Consider the following 13,985-nt stretch of genomic DNA (forward strand, 5'->3'; position numbering starts at 1 on the left):
TGGTTCTTGGTTGTATATTTTTACATTTTTTGTGCATTTGCTTATATAATATGTGTATACATTGTCGCCATAGATTCTCAACTTTGTGTTTATACATTTTTATGCATGCCACGTCTGTAAACGACTTTCTATTTTTTTTTTTTGGATGAATAAAGTATATATTATTATTACTACTATTATTATTATTATTATTATTATTATTATTATTATTATTATTATTATTATTATTATTATTATTATTATTATTATTATTATTATCATTATTATTATCATTATTATTATTATTAATAAAGAATGAAAGTGGAAATTGTGTTCACAAAGTGATCTGAAATAACCAAATCTGCGGTCACATGGTAAAAGGTCATGAACCCCAGTGTAAACAAAAATGAGCTATTTATATGTTACAGTGAATGACATAATCAGTCGGATGGTGAAAAGGGTTTGAACTGAGATATTGCCAAGTTAAGTTAGAAGGTCAAATTTTTTCTGTTGTAAATATAATTGTAAAATTCCTAGTTCACAATTCGCGTTCATGTATAATTTTCGAACCAAAAAAAAAAAACAAAAAAAAAAAAAAAAAAGAAGAAAAAATGAAACCAAATATCTGACAGAATTTCCTACTCATAAAAACAAAACAAAACAAAACTTATGGTTCCTTTATTTCTTACTTACATCGACATCTCCCTCGTCGTATCCGATGAATTTGAAATCCCCGTTTCTTTTCAGGTTAGTCAGATACGTCACGGTGCTATTTATAGAAATAAGACAAAAAATGATTCACGCTTCCAAATCTCGTCATCTCTGCCTTGCCTTCATTGAGTTTAAATGCTCTTACTCTCACCCATCACGATAGCTCAGTTGGTAGAGCACACGCTTCACATGTAAAGGGACTGAGATCAATCCAGGGTGAAGTCGAGATTTTTGTTCCAACCCCTCATTCCCCCCCCCCCCCCCCCACCTCCTCCCTCTGTCCAACCATCAGTGATTGGGTAGCTGGGCCTGTTAGATCAGGTGGAAAGTACTTTGCGATAGACTAGCGTCCTATCCAATGGGTAGCAAGCAATTGCTATTGTTCCTTTCACGCTCTAGAATCCAGGATAATCTCTGGCTCCACCGACCTATGGAACGCACTCATTCCTCGGACAAAGTCCTGTGAAAATTTATCATCTTTCAGGAAATGTCTGAAGACTGAGTTGTTCTGTGAGGCTTATTTTTTTATGAAATAGATGTTGCTTAGATTTTGTTTTTGTATTCATGTTTATTATGTTGTTTCGCAATTTTAAAAAAAAAAATTTATTATTCAATATGTAAAGCGCCGCAGAGCACGATTAACATGGATGTTTAGGCGCTATATAAATTCATTATTTACTATTACTATTTACTAATGGTTCTGAAGGACTACTCTTATCCATTTAAATCAACATGAAAAATTCCGATGCATTCAACCCAGAACACAAGTGACTTTCTAGGCTTCTGCTTTGTGCGGCTATGTGGTCTAGTGGTATGACACTCGCTTTCAGATCGGAAGGTCTTGGGTTCGAGCCTCATGCTCGGTGCATAGTTGAGTCCTTGGAAAAGCCTCTTTACTCACATTCTATCACCATACTCAGGTGTAAAATGAGTACCTGGCCATTAACAGCGTTGTCTTTGTCCGAAAAAATTGTAATATCGCCTAACAGGCGTCATGTCCCGTCCTACATGTTAAATGTTGCTGTTGACCAGGGACCCCTTGTAAAGGGCTTTGAGCACATTTAGTGGATATTGAGCTATATAAAGCTCAATTTCTTGTTTTTTTTTTAATATTGAAATGAGGGACATTCTTCTAGAGAAAAATTGCTTTGTTGCTCAGCATACAATGGAAAAATATGTTGTATCATATATTGTAATACAAAAAAACCCCGACTAAATCCTAAATTATTTTGTCTCTGTTTCATTGTAAAATCCAATCCAATTGTAGCCATCATAAAGTTATGGCCTGACACTGACCAAAAAATGACGTCAAAATGCCAGTCTTTTGCCACAAAAGAAAACAAATCGTGAGTTGTATTCATTAGTTCAACCAATGGGACCACTTGTTTCCATGAGCTCTACTAACGACAACTCACTAGACGTTACAAAAACCAAATAATGACGTCAAAATGCCAGTCTTTTACCACTAAAGAAAACAAATCGTGAGTTGTATTCAATAGTTCAACCAATGAAATAACTTGTTTCCTTGAGCTCTACTAACGACAACTCACTAGACGCTACACAAACCTAAAAAATGACGTCAAACTGCCAGTCCTTTTGGGTTTCAGTGTCAGGCTAAAACATAACGATGGCTACGATCCAATTCACAAATAACGGGAATTGCATTTTATGATCCCATATTTGAAAGTCACAATTTCCTCATTGCTATGAGAAATAATTCAAACATAAAACATGGGATAAATCGATATAGATTAAACAATCAAGCAAGCACGGCACAGCGTTGTAAGTCATGCCAGAAATAGGATGGAATATACCATTTGTCATATATATTGTTTATCTTTATACTGTCATGAAGTAAAAAAAACAAAAAAACCAAGAAATGAAAAAAAAAACAAACAAACAAAAAAACCCAAAAACATAAAAACAAACACAAATTAACCCCCCTCCCTCCTCAAAAAAAAAGACCCCCCCCCCCTTTTTTTTTTTTCAACTCAAAAGACCATGTCCCCATGGCTCAATGAAGATGAAATAAATACGTAAGTTGGATCTTATGACTCGAGGACAATTTGAGGGGCAGCGTGGTTCAGCAGTACGGTCTTTGTTCCTAGCCCAAAAGGTATAGAGTTCGACTACCTGACTCGTTGTGTGGCCTTGGGCAAGTCACCTTACCCTAGCTCACTTTGCGCTTTGCGGCACTGCATTGTGGCTGATGCCTGGTATATTCTAGTCTCCCCTTGGAATAGGCCATAAAGACAAATTTCCCCTTGGGGATGAATAAAGGGAATTTATTTATTTATTCTATAAAATCCTTGGTAAACACTCACGTGAATAAGTCTTTGAAAAAGTCCTCTGACATATCCTTGTACCTTAAGCAAGTCCCGTCTTCTTGGGGATAGCAATCAAGCTTTTGTTCTGGATCTGTGTGGGAGAGCGATAGAAAAGAGACTGGTCGGTCTAAGAGCAACTATTTGGTTTTGTGTTATCTATACTATAATACAACAGTTTTTTGCTACCTTTTAAAAAGAAAACATTCTCGGTTACTGGGCAGGGTACGTTTGTTCTTGTTTTTAAGGTTATTATGGTGCTATCGACACGTTTAGATCATTTCATCGCCAGTATGTGCGGAAGGTCCTGGGTTTGAGCCTCGCTCGGTGCATAGTTGAGTCCTTGGAAAAGCCTCTTTACTCACATTCTCTCACCGTACTCAGATGTAAAATGAGTACCTGGCGTTAACAACGTTGTCTCTGTCAGAAAAAAATTGTAATATCGCCTAACAGGCGTCATGATCCGTCCTTCATGTTAAGTGTTGCTGTTGGCCAGGGACTCCTTGTAAAGGGCTTTGAGCATGTTTAGTGGATATTGCTCTATATAAAAGCTCAATTAAAATATTTTTTTAAAAAATACAAGACATTTAGTATAAATTCTTACCTTCCCAGCATACAATGAGAGTCTTCTTCAAGTAATATCCAGTTTCTGGGTTGTTGTACCGTTGTGTATAATGTCGGATCACTTCTGATGATCGAATCAACATTCTCAGCAAAGTTTCGTAACTCTCATCCAGTTTCTCTGTCATCAACTGAAAAATAAACAATAAAAAAAAGTCAGCAAGATAAATTTATTTGAAATAGAAAAGAGAAAACTGCAGTATTATAGTATGGCTGGCGGTGTTTTAAATTTATTGTGTCCACTATTTCTTAAATATGGATTTGATATTAGACATGATTTTTTAAGTCAATTTGTTATACCTGAAAAAGTCTTTTTTTGAAAAATTCAACACAAATAAACAAGATTTTTGTCCATGACAGCCATATAAAATTTGGTATCCGGTAATTTGTACTATTTTTAACAATTAGGCACTGCAGGAAATTAGGAATTTTGAAAGATAGAGGGAGTGGGGAGTGGGAGGGAAAGAAAGAGAGAGAGAAATAGAGTGAAAGAGAGAGAGAGAGAGAGAGAAAGAGAGAGAGAGAGAGAGAGAGAGAGAGAGAGAGAGAGAGAGAGAGAGAGAACTTGTGATAGTCTTGCATTACATCAGAAATAAAAAATAGGAAAACTGAATTCAAACCTGTTTGGCCAATTTCAAGTCGAAAACTTGCGCACCGTTGGTTTGTTTTGGTACCCCCTGGAAGTCATGGAAAAATGAATAAAATTATATTATATAGTCTGTGAGTGAGTGAGTGAGTGAGTGAGTGAGTATATATACATATATCAATAGAAGATAAAAAAGATGCAAGGATTTTGGTTGTTTTTAAGGGTTTTACGGCGCTTGCAACACATTAAGGTCATATATTATTTATTATTATATATTATTATATATCAGCACTGGTAAAAAGGAAGAAAATGGGATAGTAAACAGTTCTAGAATTACAATGAAAGCACAAAAGAAAAGGTGAGACAAAGGGGAATTGGTTCAAATAGGAAACAGATGTAGATTCCAAGAGCACACTATCAGTGTACTTAGTTTGATGTCAACTGATTGTCTCATCCTGACACAAGCACAAGTCCCCGCCAAGAGGAACACACTGTGTTGTTTACAAATCGTATAGGCCTACATGTAAAGGGAAGAATAATACAGTACATTACAGAGAAATGATTTACAAGGAAAATGTACTTGTACTCGATGATCACATTGGCCTAAGGCTAAATTACCTTAATTCATCCCATAGGGGAAATTTGTCTCTAGGGTCTATTCCAAGGGAAGACTGGAATAACCCAGGTGTCAGCCGCAGTGCAGCACTGCAAATTGAGCTAGGGCTAGGTGACTTGCTCAAGGCCACACAGCGCAGTGGCCTGTGATCAAACTCGGTACCTTTCGGGTACGAAGCAAAGACCGTACCGCTGAGACACGCTACCCCTAAACAAGCCCTAACCATCTCAGTCCCATCAGCTACAAATATCCTAGAAACTATTTCACTTTTTGCTAACATAATCCCAACTCTGTATAAAATTTTAGTTTTAAAAAAATTTCACAGACTTTGCAACAATTCTGGGGCTATGGATAGCTCAGTTGGTAGAGCACTCGCTTCACACGCAAAGGGACCGAGATCAATCCCAGGTGTAGTCGAGTTTTTTTCTGACCCCCCCCCCCCTGTCCACCCAGAAGTGAATGGGTAGCTGAGTCTGTTAGATTTGACGGAAATTACTTTGCGATAGATTTGTGTCCACAGCCGTTTAAATAGGGCCCAAACTTTCAGTTTAGTTACTTCTTCCCTCACTGGCTACTGTCAAGTAACGTAAACAATCCACCGTCAACCACAGTGATAACACCTGTCAAGACAGGGTGCACTGGCAATAAATTATGTCTGCAGGTAAATCTCATCGCTTTGAATTTCTCTCAGGCAGAGAGTAGTAGAAATTTCATCAAAATACTCAATTTTCTCAGCCTATTGTGGACGCAGTATCTTTTTCATAATTTTCAAACATATATGGATACAAAGATCAGCTTTTCCTCTACAAGACGCAATTATTTTTGTTTACATCATTAAATGATAAGTTTGTGTTTTGCTCTTTTGAATAATCAGAGTTTTTTATGAAATAAATATTAAAATTATAAGTTTAAGAAATATTTAAAAATTCAAAATATAAAACCAACACTTTTTACCATCAAGGGTGAGGGATCAGAGAAAAGTAGATAAAATTATCTTTCATATGATATATACTTTATTATGTAGATTCAGGGATTTAAGAATAGAGAGTGTGGAAAGGAATCTCAATAATTATTATTGTTACCAACAAAGAGGAGAATATTTCATGATATTTTAGAAACCCAATAATAAAACTAGATAGTGATGATAAGAGACATTTATTTAATTTGATTTCATTGAATTTAAGCGGAAATTTTAGATATTTCTTAAATTTACTTATTTAAGTTCTGTTCAGGTTATGGAGAGACACACTGAAGACGGTCATCACACCAGTACTAATGAAATATGTCGAATTTGTTGTGAAAGAGTACAGAGCCGTGCTGAGAGGATTAAAAGACTCTAGACGTTATCAACAATTGACTATAAATATAAATGAGAAATTCTGACATATTTAAATATTTCAATTTGCGAGAAATGTATCTCACTGGTACATAATTTAAAGAAATGCGATGCAGGTATTGATACCTTTGGTTCAATGAGAAAACTCTGAACAAGGAAAAAATACTTAATGAGGTGAATATGATCCTAATCTTTCACCAGTGGTGTGCTATATGCAGTCTATATGGCACACAAATTAAAAGAGGTGCAAGTCAAGTACATAAAAAAAAGTAATGGGCATGGATATCTCAAAAATAAGGTTATGAAAATTATAAGAACTCTTTAAGATTTTCTTAGTGGTTTTGATTGTCTTTAAATGAGTGTCCTTATATAACATTTTTTAATGGAATTCTTATAATTCGTTGATTCTGGGATAAATATACATGAATCACATTTGACTATGTTTCTAGTTTATTAAAAAATGTCTATTAAGACAATGCTGTGATTGGATTTCAGTTTTACCTTACTCAAAATCCTTACTTTTACGTACAGGTGAATTGATATCTCAAAAACGCCTCAATCTACTGGTATAAAATTTATATGTCTACATTCTACAGATATTCAACATCATTTCCATTACTTATGTTTAAAAATCTTAAGTGTTGAACATGTTAAAATATTCTCTTAAAAATTTCAATTCACTTAAATTTATGTATCAATTTCATGGGTTATCCCTCTTGATTTTTAACAACATCATAATAATGATTAAATAATCAATGAAAACTCTGTTAATAAACTGTTTGGTAGTATAATTTTTTTTTTTGCTACACTTAATAACGGCAATACTACATTAGTTTGAAATTCAGAAAAAATCGATCAAAACGGCGAAAAAATTGTCTCCCTCTCTCAGTGTAAAGCTATGACTCATCATCACTAGACTGGCTAGATTTACCTGGCGAACTAAACTGAAAGCAATAAACGCCTGTGTGTCCTACCCAAAGGAAAGCAAGCAATTGCTATTGTCCGTTTCACGCTATAAAAACTGGGATAAACTCCCAACTCCATGGACCGAATGAACGACTCTGAAGGTCTACTTTTGCTTCAATTCTGATTGGATTCGTTTGTGAAGAAACTACCCACTCTCAAAACATGCCAGCTGAAATAATCTACAGACAAGAAGTGGCAAAATTGGTTCATTGCCCTTTTTTTTTTCAAAACATTCTTTTTTATTTTTCTTTTTTAAATTGAGCTTTATATAGCGCAATATCCACTAAATGTGCTCAAAGCACTTTACAAGGGGTCATTGGTCAACAGAAACATTTAACAAGTAGGACGGGACATGACGCCTGTTAGGCGATATTACAATTTTTCTGACAAAGACAACGCTGTTAACAGCCAGGTACTCATTTTACACCTGAGTACGGTGAGAGAATGTGAGTAAAGAGTCTTTTCCAAGGACTCAACTATGCGCAAAATGCGAGGCTCGAACCCAGGACCTTCCGATCCGAAAGCGAGTGTCATACCACTAGACCACATCGCCGCAGGGTTAACCAATTAACTGCCTATCTCTGTAAAAGACACGTATCCAAAAATCTTTTGAGATGAACCTCTCTAATGACACAACTATAAACTCCAGACTAGCCCACACTCACATCCATGAGCTTCAAGAGCTCATCACACTGATCCTGCTTCAACAAGCCGTCAGTCACAAAGCGTTCCTGCCTGTGTAGATCGGAGTCCTTGGCCATGAGGTGCATCCCAAGCTTTTCGTAGCGAGTCATCCAGTCATCGGGGATGTAGGATTCCTCTGTCAAGATTTCTTCTCCTATGTGTCCCTCCTCCTGAAGTTTGTCAAGGTTTGTAAAAGTTAATAGTAATAATGATAATAATAATAATGATAATAATAATAATAATAATAATAATAATAATAATAATAATAATAATAATAATAATAATAATAATAATAATAATAATAATTCTAATAATAATAATAATAATAATAATAATAATAATAATAATAATAATAATAATAATAATAATAATAATTCTAATAATAATAATAATAATAATAATAATAATAATAATAATAATAATAATAATAATAATAATAATAATAATAATAATAATAATAATAATAATAATAACAATAACAATAATAATAATAATAATAATAATAATAATAATAATAATAATAATAATAATAATAATAATAATAATAATAATAATATTGACCAGTTAACTGCCGTACCATTTTCTATTTTTATTTTCTTTCAAATAATGGAAGATTCTTCAAAATTTTTATTGAGCATGGTAGTGGTAGATGGAGGTGAAACTGATGACTATCGGTGACATCAAAATAGGACAAAAAACCAAAACTGATAAAGTGATAAGCATCGTCGTTGACTACTTGCCTCGGATATGTCCCCCCATTTGAAATTCTTGTTGATAAAGTCCATGTTGTCATACATCTCTGTTCTTCTTTTGAAAAACCGCTGCAAAGACTAAGAAAAAAAAAAGAATTAAAAAATGTTTTTTTTTGCTTTTTCATAGCGTAATATCCACTAAAAGTGCTCAAAGCACTTTACAAAGGGTCCCTGAATACTAGCAACACGTAACATACAGGTCGTGACACGACGCCTGTTAGTCAATATTACAACGCTGTTAACAACCAGTTACTCATTTTACAACTTAGTACGGAGAGAGAACGTGAGTCAAGAGTCTTTTCCAAGGACTCAAAAATGCACTAAGCAAGGCTCAAACTGAGGACCTTTCGATCCGAAAGAGAATGTCATACCACAAGACCACATAGCTGCACAAAAATTTTATAACATTTTTTAATTAACAATTAAAATTTTAAAAAAAAATAAAAATAAATTTAATAAATTTAATAAATTACAATATAAACACTTATATTGGATCATTTCAACTTTGTTTTCAGTTCAAATCTCGGTACAAGCACAGAAAAAAAAAGAAATTGAATGAAACATCATTTGACAACTGACCTACTTTACACTTTAGTTTATACCTCATTCAGAGCTTGACATGCAGCTGTGTCTTAAGGAAGTTGGTGATCAACAGTTACAAAAAAAAATAATAATAAATGAATGAATAAATAAAATAAAATTAAAAAAAAAAAAAGAAAAGAAAAAAAAAAAGATTAAAACACCAAAAAAATCTGAGCTTCTTAGATATGAAATAAAAACTTCCTTTATTCCACTTCAAGGTAAATTGTTCTTTAAGGTCTATTTTGAGAAAAGACATTGATAACCCCGATGTCTGCCTCACGACAGTGTCTCTAAAGTCAGCAAAAGAGGCAAAGATTCTTGTTTGAGGAAAAACTCCGGCTCTATGGACTTTGTGACTCTAAAGGACAAAATTACAAATATCTTGACTTTAAATTCAATTTTCGACATTTAGTACAACCGACCACAATTGGATTCACTAGTCTGATGTCGCGTCGCCCAGCAATGGCGAGCAGCCTGGTTCTAAACAAAGAAAATCTGTACTTTTTATTCTTCATGCAGGCTAGAACTTTTTCACATGTCATGAGATCAGAATGTATAAAAGTCACAACATGATCATATTTATAACGTTTTTCTCCTCTGGATACACTTTTATGCTCGTCTGAGAAATATTTCATAAGGGCGACCGCCATTGTTCCGATAGTTTAGAGCCTGTTGAAGCCTATTCCATATATGTATGACCCAGAGGTCCCAATAGCTCAGTTGGTAGAGCACTCGTTTCACATGCAAAGGAATGAAATTGATCCTGGGTGCAGGCGAGATTCTTTCTGACCCCTCACCCCCCCCCCCCCCCCCCCCTGTCCACTCAGCAGTGAATGGTAGCTGAACTTTTTTGATTTGTTACAAATCCTGACTTTTTGCATTTAGTATATTTTGGTGGCCATTTCCATATCTTCCTATTTTGGACTTCAAAGCGTATCAAAATATGAAAAAAAAAAATCATACTAGTTGGCAATTCTTCAAATCAATTTTAGCACCAAAACCACTACCACATGACATAGACCTGCCTAATATTACGGAAAAATTGTAAAATTAAGAAATAAAATTTTGGCTCCCTTTTCAAAACTTCATGAGCCTCTGTAAGTCTTTAAAACTTATTGAAAATAACAGTTGATGCCAGACTGCATCATTTTAAGAATTTTGAAGTGTTATTTTAATCCTTGTGAGTGTAAATGGTTGATTATTAAAGTTAATTATGGTGACTTCTATTTTTATCTCCTAAAAATTATGAATTTTAAAATTTCAAAAAGGCAAGTCTACATAATAATAATACTGTTTTGAGGCAGTGGCTCATGTGCAGACATGCCTAGTGGCTCCCATTTCACAACTTCATGAAGATCTCAAAGTCTTTAAAATATAAATAAATATAATATAAAATTCCCTTTATTCATCCCGTAGAGGAAATTTGTCTCTAGGGTCTATTCCAAGGGAAGACTGGAATAACCCAGGAGTCAGCCGCAGTGCAGCACCACAAATTGAGCTAGGGCGAAGTGACTTGCTTAAGGCCACACAGTACAGTGGTGGGTGATCGAACTCACTACCTTTCGGGTGCGAAGCAAAGACTGTACCGCTGAGCCACACTGCCCCCTTCTTGAAAAGGAAAGTTGATTCCAGACTACATAGTTTGAAGGATTTTTAAGCGTTATTATTTATTCTTTGTAAAAGTGAATTCTTGCTCTATATATTTAGTTGTAGCGGCTACAATATTTATCTCCTAAAAATACGATTTTTTAAGATATTCAAGTAGGCAGGTCTGGTCACATGTCATGGCGGAGTCGTGTATGCAATCTAACTGTCTTACCTCCCTTGGAACGAAATAGTCTTCTTTGACTTGAAGAACGTCCTTGATAATCTCTTTGTTCTCCTTCATTATCTCATGGGAGGGTTTCAGTAAAAGAAAGGATGCAGTCGCTTCAGCACTCTTCTCAAAGTCTTCCACTGGTTTGGATGATAATCATGATGATAGGAATAATAATAATAATAATAATAATAATAATAATAATAATAATAATAATAATAATAATAATAATAATAATAATAATAATAATAATAATAACAACAATAATAATAATAATAATAATAATAATAATAATAATAATAATAACAATAATATAATAATAATAATAATAATAATAATAATAATAATAATAATAATAATAATAATAATAATAATAATAATAATAATAATAATAATAATAATACAGTTGGCAGCCTTGCCTTGGGAAAGTTTCTCTATTCATATTTTCTCACCATACTTAGGGGTGTAACAAAAAAAACCCCAAAAAACCCAGCCAGTAACGGCATTGTTTGGTTGAAAAGAAATTACAATATGTCCAACATGTTAAGTTTTGCTATTGGTTTGGGACTCTTTGTAAAACACTTTGAGATCAATTAGGGGATATTGTATCTTATAATTTGAAAAAACCAAGCAAATCTCCGATATAAAAATAGACTTACTTTGATAATGCGCAAACTGCAGATAGTGGAAGATGGAGGCGAGGAAATTGGGATCTTCCTCTGTGTACAACTTACTGAGTTTGATCTCGCAGGCTATTTGACAAGTCATCACCTTTATGGTCAAATCTACGATCGAAAATAAAAATTTATTGTAAAACACTCTTATTAAAAACACAAAGATTACAATCAATCTGTTTTAATACAAACTACGATAATATTAACGTCTTGAGCAAAATAAAATTTTATCAAGTATTAGGAATGCAGTCCGTCAGACAAATTGTCTTTTGGAAACATAACCTTGACCTTCATGCAATCCATCAAACAAAACCCATTGTCTTTTGGAAACATAACCTTGACCTTCATGCAATCCATCAGACAAATTGTCTTTTGGAAACATAACCTTGACCTTCATGCAATCCATCAGACAAAACCCATTGTCTTTTGGAAACCAGAAGGTGCATAAAGCCTGAATAGTTTCCCTCCCATTTGCTTCGGTCCATTGCCTTAGATTTTGCTCCCTGCCAGGAGTATATCATGCCAACATAATTTTTTCCCTCTCCACCACTCTGAGCCATGTTATTTTTAGGCATCCTTTTCTCCTCTTTCCTCCTGGTGTCCATCCATTCCATCGCTATAACACAATCAAACCCATTTTCCTTTCTCAATACATGTCCAATCCAGTTAAATCTCTCCCTCTTTACCATTCCACTGACCTTCTCCGTTCCTGCCAGTTCCATCACTTTCTATGTTGTTCTATGCTGTTGCCATCGTATTCTTAATATTCTTCTGAGACATTTGTTTTGGAAAGTGTTTTGGAAAGGCAGTTTATAAACAATACCCAAATTGTCAAAGGAGTTGATATGGATGCTTAACAGACAACAGCAGTATCTCAGATTCTGAACCGTTCGTCAGTCTTCAAATCAGTGTCATCGATATGCATAAGTTATTGAGACATTCTTTTTCTTCTCCTTCTTTCAACTTATCCCGCATTTTGCAGGATTGCCATAATGACTGTCACATCTCCATGCATCTCGGTTCATAGCATCATCTCCTCCAGGCCCAGTTCTTTCATATCGTATACCCTTTCCATCCATCTAGTATTTGGGCATCCCTTTTATCTCTTTCCATCTAATTGTATACCCAATACTTTTGTTCCCACACACTCCCTCTCTCGTCTCTTAAGGGGCGGTTTGGGTCTTTTCCAAAAAAATTTTAATTACCGATATTGGGCGGTTTTAATCATTCTGTATCGTCATTATAGGTTAAAAAACAACATTTATGGTGAAAAATTTTAATTATCTGTGTTGATACCCATTTTGCGACCTAATTTGGGGGTCTGACATAAAAAAATATAACAATCTTGTGGCAAACGTTCCACAAAAACTAATGAAGGAATGACCTCCATATTCTTCCCTCTTGTCAACATTGTACCATAGTGTGTCACCATAGAGAGATTTTACGGCTTTAGCTTATGTAATTTTTATTGGAACATTACAAAGTTGAGAATCAAAATGTTATGACAAAATTGACATTAAAAATTCAGAATTAGGATTATAATTCAAAATTCACATATCTTATCAAAAAAATCTCTCTATGGTGACACAATACATTATCTCTGTGATAACTGTGGAAATTTTCTGACAATTTCATTGAATAGATTCAGAGAAACGTTTGACACAGTATCCCATACCCTTAGAAATATGAAATTTTGAGAAAATAGCAAAATCGCTTCCCGTTTTTCACACTTTTCTTACTATCTGTACCATTTGCGACTGTTTTTCATGCCTTTATAGTCTACTTTAAGAATTTGGACTTCAATTATATTATTTCTAGGGTAATGAAATATCAATTTCCACCAAAATCTCAAAATCAATTTTTCGAAGGATTTTCCTAATAATTAGACCCAAACCATTTCAATCTATCTTCTTTCATCTTTATTGATACATTCTTCACTTCAATCAACCCTCAAATTCGTTCACATCTCACTTTATCTTTTCTTGTCCAGCCCAATTACCATCTCAACATCGTCATTTCTGCCACATCAACTTCTTTATCTTGTTTCTTTGTCATAGCTACTGTCTCTAATCCATACAACGTTGCTGGTTTACAATAGATGTATATATTTTTCCCTTCAACTTTGAGAAAATTCGTTTGTCACACATAACTCCAGTTACCTCCCTCCAATTATTCCAGCCTGCCTGTATCCTCTTCTTAACCTCCATCTCATTGCCACCATATCCTTGTACAGTTGTTCCTAAGCATTTGAATTGGTTTGTCTCTGGCACATCCTCTTCTCTATCTTTATTTGTGGTCCTGCTCTCTGGTGTCCGATGCACAAATACTCTATCTTCAA

General features: G+C 34.4%; 1 protein-coding gene across 3 annotated transcripts in view; it reads right to left on the reverse strand.

Moving 5' to 3' along the window:
- Positions 1-13,985, reverse strand: part of LOC144978048 (prolyl 3-hydroxylase 1-like) — a 36,462-nt gene that overhangs the window by 16,610 nt on the left and 5,867 nt on the right. For all 3 annotated transcript variants that reach the window (XM_078923539.1, XM_078923538.1, XM_078923540.1), the window contains exons 4-11: positions 11,633-11,758; positions 10,977-11,113; positions 8,564-8,653; positions 7,805-7,993; positions 4,256-4,312; positions 3,619-3,766; positions 3,015-3,108; positions 673-748 (exon numbers count right to left, since the gene is read on the reverse strand). In XM_078923539.1, the coding sequence (XP_078779665.1) occupies positions 673-748; positions 3,015-3,108; positions 3,619-3,766; positions 4,256-4,312; positions 7,805-7,993; positions 8,564-8,653; positions 10,977-11,113; positions 11,633-11,758 (917 nt within the window). The remainder of the gene's footprint in view (positions 1-672; positions 749-3,014; positions 3,109-3,618; positions 3,767-4,255; positions 4,313-7,804; positions 7,994-8,563; positions 8,654-10,976; positions 11,114-11,632; positions 11,759-13,985) is intronic.

Source organism: Berghia stephanieae, chromosome 8 (genome assembly GCF_034508935.2).
Source record: "Berghia stephanieae isolate SIO BIC M18660-M18661 chromosome 8, UCSD_Bste_1.3, whole genome shotgun sequence".
Taxonomy (NCBI): domain Eukaryota; kingdom Metazoa; phylum Mollusca; class Gastropoda; order Nudibranchia; family Aeolidiidae; genus Berghia; species Berghia stephanieae.